General features: G+C 31.2%; 1 protein-coding gene across 2 annotated transcripts in view; it reads left to right on the top strand.

Moving 5' to 3' along the window:
• The window catches only part of LOC126743693 (DNA N6-methyl adenine demethylase), a 108,691-nt gene that overhangs the window by 77,079 nt on the left and 14,715 nt on the right, over window positions 1–16,897 (top strand). Inside the window, exon 3 of one of the 2 annotated variants that reach the window (XM_050450904.1) lies at window positions 4,136–4,201. The exons of the other annotated variant lie outside the window; for it this stretch is intronic. Coding sequence (XP_050306861.1) covers window positions 4,136–4,201 — 66 coding nt within the window. The remainder of the gene's footprint in view (window positions 1–4,135; window positions 4,202–16,897) is intronic. 2 annotated transcript variants of the gene reach the window in all.

The raw sequence follows: 16,897 nt of genomic DNA, 5'->3' as shown, positions 1-16,897 counted from the left end.
CAAATTTTAACACATAAATATAATACATGAAAATAAATATATTCAATCGTATTTTAATTTACACAACACACCTTTTGGGTCGGTTATGAAGGTTAAAATTCTATGTTGGAAAAAGACAGTCAACATTGTTTATTCTGTGTAGGAACTATTTCTTTTTTATTAACAAATATTTAAGATTTATTTATTATGAGTATTAGATTTTGAACAAAATTTACAGATTTTCAGATTTTTGAATTTTTACCAGACAATATGCCAAAAATTGAAAAATTCAAGTGACTCTTAAAAAATTATTTTATCATTAAATTTCAAGACTTTTTGAGAAAATTTCGAAAATTGAAATGTTTTTTTTTTTTATATTTTAGTATCCTGCTTACAATTTTTTGAAGTTCCTATGGTTTCGAGTTCTACATTCGCAAAAATTCAATTTGTTTTTATAGATTTGGACATTAGCACAAATTTAAAACTTGAAAAATTCCTAAATTAAATTGCCCTTGAACGCCAAGAATTCAACTGGTAATAACCACATCCATTCCATAGTCAACCCGCATCCATAGTCCAAGTGTGTCTGTACTAAGAAGATCCTTTAACGAAAACGTACTTATGTTATAGTCCAGGTGTCCCAGTACTAAGAAATTAATATTTAAACTTTCATTCAGTCAATTAAACTTTCATTAATTAAACAAAATTAGACACTTGCATTATCTAAGGAGAACACTTGGACTACGTCATTGTTTATAGTCCAAACGTGCCAGAAATGCACTAAAAATTTAATAATGTGTACAAACTAACCTTCCAATAATTAACAAACAATTATACTTATAAAATCAACTGGTAATAACCACATCCATTCCATAGTCAACCCACATCCATTGTCCAGGTGTGCCTGTACTAAGAAGATTCTTTAACGAAAACATACTTATGGCTTAGTCCAGGCGTCCCAGTAATAAAAAATAAATAAATCAACTTTCATTCAGTCAATTAAACTTGCATTAATTAAACAAAATTAGACACTTGCATTATCTAAGAACACTTGGACTACGTCATTGTTTATAGTCCAAACGTGCCAGAAATGCACTAAAAATTTAATAATGTCTACAAACTAACCTTCTAATAATTAATAAACAATTATACTTATAAATTCAACTGGTAATAACCACATCCATTCCATAGTCAACCCACATCCATTGTCCAGGTGTGCCTGTACTAAGAAAATCCTTTAACGAAAACGTACTTATGGCTTAGTCCAGGTGTCCTAGTACTAAGAAATTAATATTTAAACTTTCATTCAGTCAATTAAACTTTCATTAATTAACCAAAATTAAACACTTGCATTATCTAAGGAGGACACTTGGACTACGTCATTGGTTATAGTCCAAACATGCCAGAAATGCACTAAAAATTTAATAATGTGTACAAACTAACCTTCCAATAATTAACAAACAATTATACTTATAAATTCAACTGGTAATAACCACATCCATTCCATAGTCAACCCACATCCATTGTCCAGGTGTGCCTGTACTAAGAAGATCCTTTAACGAAAACATACTTATGGCTTAGTCCAGGCGTCCCAGTAATAAAAAATAAATAAATCAACTTTCATTCAGTCAATTAAACTTGCATTAATTAAACAAAATTAGACACTTGCATTATCTAAGAACACTTGGACTACGTCATTGTTTATAGTCCAAACGTGCCAGAAATGCACTAAAAATTTAATAATGTCTACAAACTAACCTTCCATTAATTAACCAAAATTAAACACTTGCATTATCTAAGGAGGACACTTGGACTACGTCATTGGTTATAGTCCAAACATGCCAGAAATGCACTAAAAATTTAATAATGTCTACAAACTAACCTTCCAATAATTAACAAACAATTATACTTATAAATTCAACTGGTAATAACCACATCCATTCCATAGTCAACCCAAATCCATAGTCCAGGTGTGCCTATACTAAGAAGATCCTTTAACGAAAACGTACTTATGGCTTAGTCCAGGTGTCCCAGTACTAAAAAATTAATAAATCAACTTTCATTCAGTCAATTAAACTTTCATTAATTAAACGAAATTAGACACTTGCATTATCTAAGGAGAACACTTGGACTACGTTATTGTTTATGGTCCAAACGTGCCAGAAATGCACTAAAAATTTGTCTTTAAATTATCCTTCCAATAATTAACAAACAATTACTTATGCCCTTGGACTACATCTATCTTAAGTTATAGACCAGGCATATCAGTAGTACAAAAATAGCACAAAATTAGACGGACAAGCTCTGTCTACACTCTCATAATCGAGGTGTGCTTGTACTGAAAAATTTAATTATTTCTATAGATTTAATAATTGAACCTACGCTATTGGACTACTATTTATGATAAGAAGAAAGTTAATGTTACACACCGAGAATATCTAAAGTTATAGTCCAAAAGAAAAATGCCAACTGGAAATAATACCTACATCCTACATTCATAGTCCAGAAAAAAAATTAAATTTTAAGAAATTGAACCTAAGTCCCAGACCTCCATTAAGGGCCGTAATCCTGGCACCTTTACCCTTGGACTAAATTTATGATTATAGTCCGGACATCCCAGTACTACAAAATTAATAATTTGTCAGTTGAACTAGAACACTTCGACATTTTTAGCTTATAGTGCCAAAAATGGGAAAAAAAAATTCATGTTTTTGTTCGTTAACTCGTAGGGCTTCTTCTTTTAGCTGTGAATAAACCTTTTGCATTTCTCCTACTGAATGAGCCACTTTGTCTATGTCAACCGCAGTTTTGAGTCTTGATGGGCAAATCCTTCTGCTAACTCCTAACCTGATTGGGATGCGTTTTCGGCGTTATCGTTGTACCGATTTTTTATTAAAATACAACGGTGATCTGAAAAGGTGCTTTTTGGGATCAACCTCCTATTTTTGACGTGATAAGAGATCTCATTGTCTGAGTCCTGATAACTTTGATCTTTTGTGGATGAAAACATCTCATTAAAAAATTATCAATATTCTTTTAGAAAAACAAAACTGCTTGGTCACAATTTACGCTAACTAACATAAGAACATAACGGGATCAAAAAAAAGAAAAACCTCATAACGCCCGTGCATAAAGAACATATTAAACCTTAAGGGGGATGAAGGGAGAGAGGGTGGACCCGCCGCCAGCTGTCAACGGTATATACGAACCACGTGTTACACATCAGGGTTGCCCAAATACAAAATAAAAAAAAATGGATGATGGCACATCCCAAATCAAACCCTCTTAGTTTAATATAAACTGTATCCTGGGATAGACTAAACTTTTCAAAATGAACCAGCAGCAGTGGCGTCCGTGGATTTAATCAAGACGTTTTATTTGATCAAATATAAGTAGCAGTAAAACCGGAAATTCTTCTTCAAAAAAAAATCTTCACGGTAACCTGAGACTTTTTTATAAAAACCCCCTTATTTAACTTAATAAATCAAAGGAACAAATATTGAAAAATTTGTGTTTACGTTTGGACAACCCTAGGGAAAGGACGCACCTGGTATTCTGTTACGTTGCCTACCGGATATGAAAGAGCAGCCAGACCGCTTGCACCCAATATGGTGTCCCACTACTATAAGGTTATTTAAATTCACCTTTAAATTAGATTTGGAAAATATAGAGCGAAAAGGAAAACTAAGAAGTTTGAAATGCTTGCCTAACTTAAGTCGGTTTTTTTGTTTTTTTTTTTTTAGTGTGGAAACAACGGCGAGCTATAACGTTTTAAAATATCGATTTCTTCTTAAGGGCTGTAAAAGGTGAACAACCCCAGGCATCCGGGGACATTTTTGCACCCCACTTTGAAAGTTTTCTTCTGAATCCCCTCTGCCTATTGACACGAGAATTATTTTTAGTTTTATTTTTGTTTTTTTTCAATTATTATTTGCCGCTTTTTTATGTGAATTGTGAATTTTTTATATAGGGTAGTCTCTTTTTAACATAATGTCATAAAGAAAACTAATAATTGTGTTCTAAAAGTGACCACCCTATATCAACCGTTTTTTCTGCATGAATTATTAAAAATAAATATGTAACTTTGTGTATGTAGCTTTTGCTTGGCTTTTTATTTTCAGTTTTATTTACTTTCGTTTTTGTTTCTTTGTTTTAGAACATCTATGGAGAGCCCTACATGAGGGAGTCGCGGCGAGGGAGAGGGAAAGGGCGCGGAAGCGGGGTAGGTCTTTATAATTTATTATTTGTTTATTTTTAGGCTTATGACAGGTTTTTATTTATTTTTTTATATCATTTTTTTATTGCGGGTTTAAAGGGATTTTTTGAAGCGTTATTTGGTGATAAGTAAAATTTGTATTTTTTTTTAATAATTTTTAATACTAATGTAAAACTGAAAATTTACTTGACAATTTACAATGCTAAGACTCTCACAGCTTTAATATTTTGTCTCAAGCTTGATTTTATATTTTTTAAATAATTTTGGACCAAAGTGTACTTGTACTACTAAAAATGTAATAATAATGCCTATAAACTAAACTTCCAATAGTTTATTGGGACAACTTTTTTTAGTTATAGTCCAGGCGCACCAGTAGAAAGAAAATTCATTAATAGGACAAAATTAGACCTACACACTCCGCCTACAAAGTCATAGTCCAAGGCCATTAAACATTTTATTCCAGGTGCCTGTACTAATATTTTTTGTATAAATTCAATACTTGAACCTACGCTCTTAGACTACTAGGTCAGGTGTGCCAATAATTTAAAAAATCCATTATTAGAAGATAGTTAGAATTACAGACCGAGCCTTTTTAAGGTTATTCATTGTAAAAAAAATGCAAAAATTCACCTGATAATAAGTCATCCCATATCCATGTTCCAGGTGTGCCAGTGATTAAGTGCTTTTAAGAAAAAAAAAAGCCAAATCAGAGGCACTATTTGAATATATTTCTCTATGGTAATCGTGTTTAAAATGGCTTAAAATGCCTACAAATTAAAAACATTTTGAGTTTTCTTCTCAAAATTTTAATGGTTTACAAATTTCAAACTGTACAAAACTAAAATTTGAAACGTTTAGTAGAAGAACGTTTAGTACTTATGGATTTATTCATCGGCAAAGAAGAAACAGGCTTACCGTGGAAAGAGCCGGTGAACTAATCTATATTGCCCATAATTATAATTTACTAAACGAAGATCATTCAAGAAGAGAAAAAGCTACTGAGGATTCTGAGGAAGAAATTGAAAAAGAAGATCTCGGTTTCGAAATTATAGACTTGACTGAATTAACCAAGGAAAAAGAAGAATCAGATGAAGAGGTTGGGGATGATGAGGATGATTTACCATTATCCACTCTATTACGTAGTTCATGCTGACTCATTTTTTTTTGTGTTTCCTAATGTTTTTACAGTTTTGAATTTAAAAAACTAGTATTAGTTAAAAAGCAGTTTTTTTTTAATAAATTACCAATATTACATAATATTACCGGTAATATTACCGATTTTTTAATTACCGGTAATTTTACATCTATAGGCATAAGAAATACACAAAAAAATTTAATTTCCATTATTTAAGTTACCCGAGTTAATGTTCAAAAAAGGTTGACATTTCAGACGCATAAGAAATTTTCAAATTTTATAAGTCAGAATTCATATAAAAACAAAGAAACTTGATAAAATAGCTCCCTCTTTAGCACCAGGAAACATGGGACATTTCAAATAAAAATTGCAGCAAAACCTAATAACGGATTGGGAAAGATGAACACAATCAAATCTAACTAAATTTATTAAGCATTAAAGAATAAGTGATACAATAATGTAAAAGGAAAGTAAAAAATGAAAATGGATGACCGAGAAAACAGGATAAAAATAAAACAAATATTCCAAGAGATCGAAGGCAGAGATAACACCAACGAAACCCAACACATTAAAGAAAGCAGGAAAGCCAGAAGAACATGCAGGATCATTTGTTTAGCAAAAAACTCTGGAAAGTGTTACTAGAAATGGAAATCCCTATAGACCTTGTCATATTATTAAGACACCGATAAAGTCTCAAACTTTGAAGGTCTATATCTCGGCTCCCATGGGACCTATCGCCATAATTTAAACGGTTTTTTCTTTCTAGAGGCCAATATTTGCTTATTCAGGCCATAATATTTTTTTTAATTACGTGGCACATGCCGTCAAATTAAATCCCCACCCACCAAAAATATGATCGCATTAAATTCCACACCGCTGAAAATTTTTAGCGCAAAACCCGTAAAAACCTAATCCGAAAACGTTATCGAATTATTATCAACCGCAGGAAAATAATTAAATTTTCCAAACTTAAACGAAGGCCTAGGGGGTGGGAAATTGAAAATCCTGGGGGCTAAAATTAACACCCGTCGCCGCTCTACGTATACTCGCCGAATCCCATATTAACAAGACAATTTAAAATAGTTTTAAGGGTTGAATTTTAATGATTTCGATGTGAATTTATCATCAAAACAAACAGTTCCAAACGTTGTCTGTTGGGTTACGTGACGATGCGGCAACGTCGCGCAAATTTAAAATTGCAGAATCGGAAAAAGTGGTCGGTCGGGGCGCAGGCGTCGCGGGGTGCAATCAATAACTTCCAGGTTTCATTCCGGGGGGATGAGGGCGACGTTGCCGTTACGTTTTGTTGTGGTATGGGTCGGATAGTAAATTCTAGATTATAACGTTAATATTTAAAGGAATCGATTATTTTAGAGGAGGAGGAACAGGGAAATCATCTTCTTGATTTGGTTTTAAATTTCCCTACGATTTTCCAAGTTTTTGTCTTAAGACACCCTACATATTTCCAATAACGTTTTACTTAAAAAAAAAACAGTTTTCTAGTAAAATCGATGTTTATTTTAAAATTTTGGATGTGCCAAATATTTTGACATAAATGCGACAGCTTTAAAAATATTAGAAAAATGCCGCCATTTTTTTTTTTGGATCCTATTTATAATACTAATAATACCACTGTTGCCCGCAGAAAACTAAGCAAAACGTACGAAAAGTAATACATACATACATATTATAAACCTTGATCAAAGCATCACATAAGACGTAACCAAACACCATGCTACTAAAACAGTAATTTTGCCTTTTTTTAAAAGAGCCCTCCGATAAAGCTTTTAGATCTGCAGGAATATCATTATAAAGCAGATAAAAGTTCGCCACAAAAAAATTGTCTGATGGTGTACTTAACCCTTTAAATCTTAGATTTAAGTGATGAACGTCTGTTCGGTAATTAATCTTCTCTATCAGGTAAGGACACTAATTAATTATAATTCATTGAAATAAAACCAAAGAATATAACTTGCGTCTCTTCGCCATATTTAACCAATTACAGTCTTTTAGTTCATGAGAGACCGGCTCATACTTTCTAATTCCATAGATGTACCTTAAATAAGATTTTTGCACCCGTTGAATCTTTTGTATCTCAATGAAATCTAAACAAGGTGAGTAAATCACATCACAAAAGTTAAAATGGCTCAAAACTAAAGTGTCAGTCAGCTTAATTTTTAAAGATTGCGATAGTGAATGCATATGAGGATAAAGTAACTTCAGCGCGGTACATGCCTTTTGTAGACAGGTTTTAATATGGAATTTAAAGCGCAAGTCGACCCCTAAACTTTTTGAACACAAGAGAAAGAATCATCACCTATACTTATGGTTATAAAAGATTCAACGCTCTCATTGTTTCTACCAAAAATCATTAGTTTTGACGTAGATGGGTTAATAAGAAGATTATGACGATTTGAAAATGATAACAATGTATTTAGGTCCTCGTTGATGACTTTCTCTGCATCAATATATTCAGATGGAAGAGAAGAAAAATAAAGTTGTGTATCATCAGCATATTGGTGTACCTTGCAGAATTTTAAGCAATTATTGAGGTTATTTGTATAAATATTAAAAAGTAAAGGGCCCAAAATTGAGCCTTGTGGAACACCACAAGTCACCCTGCCATATTCTGATCTGCCATCTAATGTTTCAACAAACTGAAATCTATTTGAAAAATAATCCATTAAAAGCACAATTGCCTGCTCTGAAAACCCAACAAAATTTAAGACTGAAGAAAAGAGTTCATGGTTTATAGTGTCAAATGCCTTATAAAAGTCTAATAGAATTATAGCTGTGCATTTAAATTATATCATATTATAATTATATCATCAGTTATGTTTAATAATGCGGTTGCACAACCAAAACCAGATTGGTACGGAGGGAGAATTTTATACAGATTTAAATGTTCCAAAAACTTTGGACATACTTGTAAGGATACTTATCAGCCGCAAATGATCAAGTTCTGAAACGGAAGTTTTTTTGGGCAGAGGAATAACCCGGGAAACTTTCCAACATTCTGGAAAAACAGAATCTAATAAGAAGGAATTTATTATATTGGTCAGATATGGCATCAGAAATATCACTGAACAACACAAGTGCAGCATTTCAAGATTAATGAAGTCCGAGCCGGTAGCCATTGATTTTACTTCAAACAGATATTTTTTGACTTCCGATATAGTGACTGTCCTAAAGGTAAAGAATGATTGAAAGCAACATTTCCTATTATTTTTGTAGTAATTGAATTGTATAGGAATTTGTTTATTATTGGCTGAGAATTGTAAGAAGTGTCGATTTATAGAATCAGGATTATTAAGTGTGCCAGGAATAAATTTTTTTTATTGCAGATGCTTAAATTATTCAATTTCCTCCACAATGCTCGAGAATCTCTTCCACAATTATGTATTACAATTTACAATTGTAAATTCAAGACATCTCTTTTTCTCATTTGCTATTGCGATATTAGTTGATTTCTAATTTGTTTAAAGTATTCCCTGTGCCCTTTCGTACGTGTTTTCTTATATTTGCTTATAATGCTTTATTCTTTAGTTTAATCGTTGCTTGTATATTATCTGTCAGTCAGAGTGGTTTAGGTTTTTTGAAAGTTACCTTCTTAAGCGGCGCTTATTCTTTTCCTACTATTTAATTTTTTCCAAGGCTTTTTTATTAACCAATCAAATTAAACAAATACAAATTTAATTTTTTGATGAAAATGTGTCATGTTTTCTTAGAATTGAAATACCCACGCCAGCTTTTGAGACACTCTGTATAATTAAACCTAAAAAAAATCAAAAAAGAACACACTAAAATTTTCCATAAAAAAAAGACTAAAATTTTATTTTTTTGTTTTGTTTGTTTGAAAAAAATTTGAGTGTGCCTTGACGCATAATTGTCATGAAAACTACAATAGGGTTATAGTGTAACTTTAGATATAAAAATGAGAGTTTCAAGTTTCAAAATGTCTCAAATATCAACGAAAAATCAACGATTTCAACTGCGTGGAAAAATGTTTTTATTTACTACTAGTAACATCAAAATATTAAAAATCGAATATTTGACAAATTTATATTTCACGCCACTTTTAAAACAGAAATTATATTTGCAAACTAGATTAAAAAATTTGCAATTTATTTGAAGACACCCTGTAAATATAATACTCGTAGTATAACAAATTGCAAGGAAAAATTGAAAAATTAATGACAAAAAGTAATTAAACCTAATGCTATAAAATAAAGTGCTTAGACCAACTTAAGCCTTGTGTCAAACAATTCTGTACTCTTAATTTAAAATACCGTATTTATTATTCGTGTCTAACTATTCGTTACTAAATATGTTTATAAGATTTAACACATATCGAAACAGTAATATTAAATATATAAATATTCTATAAATAAATATTACTACCAGTGTTGAAATTTTCATTAAATGATAAGATTTATCCATTGTAAAGGTTGATAAAAGAAAAACGTTTTTGCAGTTAAAAAGAGAGGAAAATTCATATTTTTGATTCTTCGAGAGAGTGTAATTTTTTTTTCCAAATAATTAATTGACAACTGTCTGGAAGGATTAAGATGAAACTTATATAAAAGTTCTTTCAGGTAGTTTAAAATGGTTAAAACCGTTATTTTCCAGACAGTTCACGATTTTTTTTCAGAAAATTAAATTGACAACTGCTTAGAAAAAAACGTAATTTTTCAGTTAAAAAAGTTGAACAAGCTGGAAAAATCAACGATTTTAACTGCCTGGAAAAAAGTTTTTATTTACCAGTGTGGAAATTTTTGTTAAATGGTAACCGTCTGGAAAATCCATGAAGAAAAATGTTTATCCATTGTAAAGGTTTTTCAGACAGTTAAAAGAAAACGAAAATTCATATTTTTGATTCTTCGAGAGAGTGTAATTTTTTTTCCAAATAATAAATTGACTACTGCCTGGAAGGATAAGAATGAAACTTATTTAAAAGTTCTTCCAGGCAGTTGAAAGCGGTTAAAACCGTTATTTTCCAGACAGTTCACGATTTTTTTTCAGAAAATTAAATTGACAACTGCCTAGAAAAAAACGTAATTTTTCTATTAAAAAAGTTGAACAAGCTGGAAAAATCAACGATTTTAACTGCCTGGAAAAAAATTTTTGTTTATCATTGTTGAAATTTTCATTAAATGGTAACCATCTGGAAAATCGATGATGAAAAAGATTTATCCATTGTAAAGGTTGTTCAAAGAAAAATAATTTTGCAGACAGTTAAAAAGAGAGGAAATTTTTTTTTCTCAAAAATTAATTGACTACTGCCTGGAAGGATAAAGATGGAACTTATATAAAATTTCTTCCAGGCAATTGAAAGCGGTTAATACCGTTATTTTCCTGACAGTTCACGATTTTTTTTTAGAAAATTAAATTGACAACTGCCTAGAAAAAAACGTAATTTTTCTATTAAAAAAGTTGAACAAGCAGAAAAAATCAACGATTTTAACTGCCTGAAAAAAAGTGTTTGTTTATCATTGTTGAAATTTTCATTAAATGGTAACCATCTGGAAAATCAATGAAGAAAAAGATTTATCCATTGTAAAGGTTGTTCAAAGAAAAATAATTTTGCAGACAGTTAAAAAGAGAGGAATTTTTTTTTTCTCAAAAATTAATTGACTACTGCCTGGAAGGATAAAGATGGAACTTATATAAAATTACTTCCAGGCAATTGAAAGCGGTTAATACCGTTATTTTTCAGACAGTTCACGATTTTTTTTTCAGAAAATAAATTGACAACTGCCTTGAAAAAAACGTAATTTTTCCATTAAAAAAGTTGAACAAGCTGGAAAAATCAACGATTTTAACTGCCTGGAAAAAAGTTTTTGTTTATCATTGTTGAAATTTTCATTAAATGGTAACCATCTGGAAAATCGATGATGAAAAAGATTTATCCATTGTAAAGGTTGATCAAAGAAAAACATTTTTGCAGACAGTGAAAAAGAGAGCAAAATTCATATTTTTGATTCTTCGAGAGAGTGTAAAAATTTTTTGAAAAAATTAATTAACAGCTGCCTGGAAGGATAAAGATGGAACTTATATAAAAGTTCTAAAAGGCAGTTGAAAGCGTTTAATACCGTTATTTTCCTGACAGTTCACGATTTTTTTTCAGAAAATTAAATTGACAACTGCCTAGAAAAAAACGTAATTTTTCCATTAAAAAAGTTGAACAAGCTGGAAAAATCAACGATTTTAACTGCCTGGAAAAAAGTGTTTTATTTACCGATGTTGAAATGTTCATTAAATGGTAACCGTCTGGAAAATCGATGATGAAAAAGATTTATCCATTGTAAAAATTGATCAAAGAAAACATTTTTGCAGACAGTGAAAAAGAGAGCAAAATTCATATTTTTGATTCTTCGAGAGAGTGTAATTTTTTTTCCAAATAATAAATTGACTACTTCCTGGAAAAAAACGTAATTTGTCTACTAAAAAACAAGCTGGATAAATTAACGACTTTAACTGATTGGAAAAATGTATTAATTTACCAGTGTTGGTAAGGTTTTTTTTAAATGAATTATTAACTACCTAGAAGTAGAATGACGAGGAAATTTTATAGGAAGATTTTATTTATAGGTTTTCCATTGTTTTCTTTAAAAAAGTATAGTAAGAGTTTTTTCCCAAAAAAATCACTTCACGCCTTCTATTCTTGCCTGAATAGAAGAAGTCCAGGCAGTTGAATTATTTGCATTTTGGTTGGAAGTGCCTGGAAAAATTATGTTAAAAAATTGTTTAACAGGCATTTGAGGAAGAGATAAGCAGAATGATATCTAAGGAGTTTCCTTCAGTTAGCCCTGGAAAAAAAAGATTAAAATTATACAATTTTTTTGTAAGTAAATATCAAAAGATAAAATTAAAATAAACAATATTAAAAACAAACACAGGTTTTAGAACGACCGTTTTTATAGGACAAGCTACTGGGAAAAATCTTCTATTTTTTCAGGTTGACCGCGTCTCTTAAGCGTTTCGTAATTTACTAAATGTATCCTCAGGACAATGATTACCAGCAAAAATTTGAAATTCATTAACACGTATAACATAATGAAATTTTCCTCATTAAAATGCGTCCTCTAAGGGCTGTTACGGCAACACCGTAAACTGTCTGATCCGTAACGCGCAGGGGGTTGATTTCGCTTTTGTTGATAATGCATTACGTGGCATAACTCTCGCTTTCGGTTACGCAAGGCTTTTGCTTTCTACGAGATTAAAATTTCACGTCACATACGAAATTTATGGAAATAGTAATTTTTTTTGTTTGTTTGTTTATTTTGGTTTATTAAAAATGGACCTTAAGGTTTGCCGATCAAACTTAATATGAAACGAATTGGAAAATTGCTTAAGGGGCACAAATTAGTAAAAAAATTTAAGGGTTGATTTTTTTGATTCATTGAGGGACTTTATGGGAAAGTAAGAATAATTTGGAAAATTCAATATTTTTGTCGTCATCCAGGTATTTGATGTAAGGGCCTTAATCTCCACCAACATGGAACAGACCACAACCTCATATTATGTAAATTATTATTGGAACAACTTTAAAATATTCGAAATTATAGTTTAAATGAAGTCAATTGGAACACCACCAATATATTTGGCAGGTGTCTGGTTTGCTACCAAAAATAAAAGCATGTTGACAACTGGTGTATTTACAAAACGGTCACCAGCCACAGACTAAAAACACAGATTCACTAAAATCAGAAAGCACACGAAAACACATTAACATATATAAGTTAAATTTGGTCCATGCCAATGGACCAATGGAAAATCTATTGGAATAAAATTAAGAAGAAGAAAATCAACTATACTAAACCATGGTTCTGTAAAAGACCTCGCAGAATTGAAAAGAGGAAGCTATCTAAAATACAAAAGCTCTCCAACAACACTTGGCATTTCAATGTCTTTCTTATTCCTAGATAAAACATGGTGAGGCATTTGTGATAGTTTATTATGACTTCACAAAAGCATTTGATTGTCTACCATGGAATTCTGCTGCAGAAGTTTCATCACTATGGCTTTTGAAGAGTTTCGTCTCTCTGGTTTGCGTCCGAACTGCAAGATCAAAAGTGTAAGGTCCGAGTATTCTGGATGCTATCATATTACCTTTAGGGTTTTTGGGCCATTCACACTCAACTATTTATGTAATTTTTTTGGAGTTACTTGGCACTTCAAACTATATGAAAAATATCATTTATAACTCGATCTCTAATATTTAAATCACTTGACTGACTTGATTCACTCAAGCATCTTTATTAACAAAATGTTGCAGATTTCATACATTATAGTGCTATTTTATTGTAGGCAGATCATCTAAAACTATACAAATCAATTTATAGATTAGGGGATTCTTGATAGGTGCAGAGGGGCCTGTTTTGCTCTTTGTTCTAGAATTATGTCTTTATATAATGTATTATTCTAATCACTATTTGGTTAAACACTAGAGAGGGTAAATTCTTTAAGAGATTTAGAAGTGTTCGCTGAAGAAATCTTGGCATATGTCTTTTTTTTCAATATTATTCGGCTTAGTTGTTCTCCTTTGTTAAATATCATTTATATTCGTGTCTCTGCAAGAAGCACAAGAAAAGCTAACCTCTGATTTTTCAGTCCTTAATCTATATATAGGGATGCTCATCAATTGTCAATAGAACTAGACTTTTTTAATATATCTTTGGCAGGATTGAAAAATAAATTGCAACAAATTTAAAAAGAGCTATTGAGTCTTCTTTTGTTGTAATATTGGCTGGTCCTTTAATAAACATTCTGAATTTGAATTTGATTATACACAGTATAGGCACAGACGTATGTAGCTCCGCACATCTGTGCTATAGGTAATAAATAACTCCACTACTATAACTTCTTCTCTCTGTTTATAATATCATACTGTATATACCTTTCACCAAACACGCGTGCTCGACGAACTCGTCCGAATCTATCCGAGCACGTTCCCATTCGACACGATCAACGACTTACGTCCCCGGCATCGACCAATTCGAAGCTTAAAGCTAGAAAAAATGCAAAGGTTTGCCTGTAAAGCTTTTTCGATTTTATGTATTTTTAGGCCAGCCGATCCGATCCGTGCTGGAGGTAGTATAGTAGATAAATAATTTTCAACTTTATGTAGTTAGAGTTGCCTTTTATCGTTTTATTGAACTACGTAGGTAGTTCTTTTTTAAATATTTCACTGCCGTGACTAAGACTGACTATAGTAGAGTAGTTGTAGTTTAAAATAAATGTTGAAAACAAAGTTAAGTTTGTCTTTTGTATATTGTAGTTCACGTGGGTGATCCTATATGAAGGTATGAAAGCTATATCATAATTTTTAAGGTTATAATCGTGGATTTCATGTCATGATTATTGGGTCAAGGATTGTGATATTATTATTTATTTTGTGGTATAAGAGAGATTGATAAATACTGACGAATATTAGCCCAAGCAGGAATAGTGAATTAATTTTCATTTTGGAATATGCCTCAGTTAAATGAAGAAAGGATTTTTCTGAAAGCATTAAACTAATGAGAATATTCTTGGAATAATGAGGAAAATGTGTATAAGGAATTTCTTCTATAAATTGACAATTGACAGCCATGACAGTTGACGTCAGAATTTGCGTGGCTGTCATTAACAATTGATAGAAATGACATTTGACAGTTGACAAGTCCCAATATTTTGGCTCAAATTTGATACTCTTTTCTCTTAATTTACCCCAGGAATGTAACTGGACTATTTGGTGGAATTTCCACTCACGTACATTTAAATTGTATATTGTACTTATACTGCGTTCGCCCTTACGTACTAATAGCTCCTTTATGGAATTTTCCTAAAAATATTCTTAAGCCCAGTAACTTTATTCTTACTGATACTACCATTAATCCCAGGTAAAAAGAAAATAAGGCAGAAACTTAACTCCAATTTGTATGTAATACAATAAGCACAATATTGGGTAGGCATTAAGAAAAGGCCCTTTTTGTTTTGAGATTTGACTACCTGATATTAGTTCAAGGGCATCCTCTTATTGCCTGTTAATGTAATATCTATTAACTTCAGTTTTCAAGAAGCGTTTAAAGTGAATGGTTAGATATAAGATTTTATTGTAAAGTTTCAGGTAAGAAAGTTCGCATTTGTATATTCTATCGTCAAGATTCAGAAGAAAGTGTTGGAGTCTTGAATGATTTGAAAAAGACTCATTATTTTATTGAAGCAGTTAAGGGAATCCTCAATGTGTTCAACAAAGTACTATATTATTTGTCTTAATTTTATTTAAGTTGAGAAGCATAAAAGAACCATTTGGAGACTCTCAGAGCCAATTTGCATCATTGAATTCAATATTATTAAATTTGCAATTTTCCAGGAAACTAAACATTTAATTTTAACTGTGTTATTTCTCTTTAGGTAGTTAAACCAACTGTCTGGACAAATCTGTAATTACTTCCAGGCAGTTAATTGATAATATAATGAAAAAAAACTAGGGGTTTCTGGAAGAAAACTAGTGCGTTATTTTTTAGTTAAAAACTAGTTGTCATGAAACAAACTAGGGGGTTCTAAAAAAATCACTACTAGCTAGATTGAATACATGGAACATAATTCTAAAAATCGAAAATTGCTCTATCTAACGAACTAAATACCCCTTCCGGGCAATTGAATTGAGTTTTAAGTTCATTGTGGCCTAAAATGCTTAACAATGACTCAAAAGTAATCTCAACTGCTTGAAAGTTTTTTAAAATTACTCTGACAAGAACTAAATACACTTTCAAGATAGTTGAAGCCAGTTTCCAACTTTTTATAGTCAATTTTCCTTTCTTCCAGGCAGCTGATTCAGTTTCAAGTTCTTTGAGGTCTAAAATGCTTAAAAATAACTTAAAATGACTTCAAATGTGGCAATGATTCAAAATTATTATAATAAGAAGTAAATTCTTCCTCCAGGCAGTTGAAGGGGGTTTTCAACGCTGTCAAGTGAATTTTTCGCTCTTTGTGTATCAAACTTGAGATTTATACAGATCTATTTTTTAGTTCATATTTCCAATATGTGAAAGTGTATCAGGAGACATTCTAGGAAAACTTAATAATTAATATTCTAAACTACTACTATACCTAATTTTTTCCAGGCAGTTGTCTGAAAGTTTATTGGAAGAAACTAGTGGTTCGTAGAAAAAAAACTAGTGGGTTATCTTCGTAGTTAAATAAAAGCTATTTATCATGAAATAAACGCGTATGAAGGATTAAACTAAGGGTTCCTACAGATATAGCTAGAGGGTTTTCATTTTTCACTATTTATAAAATTGTATTAGCGAACATATTAAGGGTGTCTAGCAAAATTACTAGGTGGTTTTTGTACTTAAATGCTTAAAAAAATTAAACTTAAACTACGTGAAGATTCCTCCAAGAATTAAATTGACGTTTTAAGTTTCAGAAAGATTTTAAACTTTTTTCCTTACTAAAACCAACTGCCTGGACAAACTGGACATCTATAATTGCTTGCAAGCAATTGTTTTGACAGTATATTGGAATAGAACTAGTATTTAAAAAAAAACTAGTGGGTTTTCTTTGTAGTTAGATAAAAA

Source organism: Anthonomus grandis, chromosome 13, assembly GCF_022605725.1.
Source record: "Anthonomus grandis grandis chromosome 13, icAntGran1.3, whole genome shotgun sequence".
Lineage (NCBI taxonomy): Eukaryota > Metazoa > Arthropoda > Insecta > Coleoptera > Curculionidae > Anthonomus > Anthonomus grandis.
Note: the sequence above shows the minus strand (reverse complement) of the source record. Positions and strands in the feature narration are given on the sequence as shown.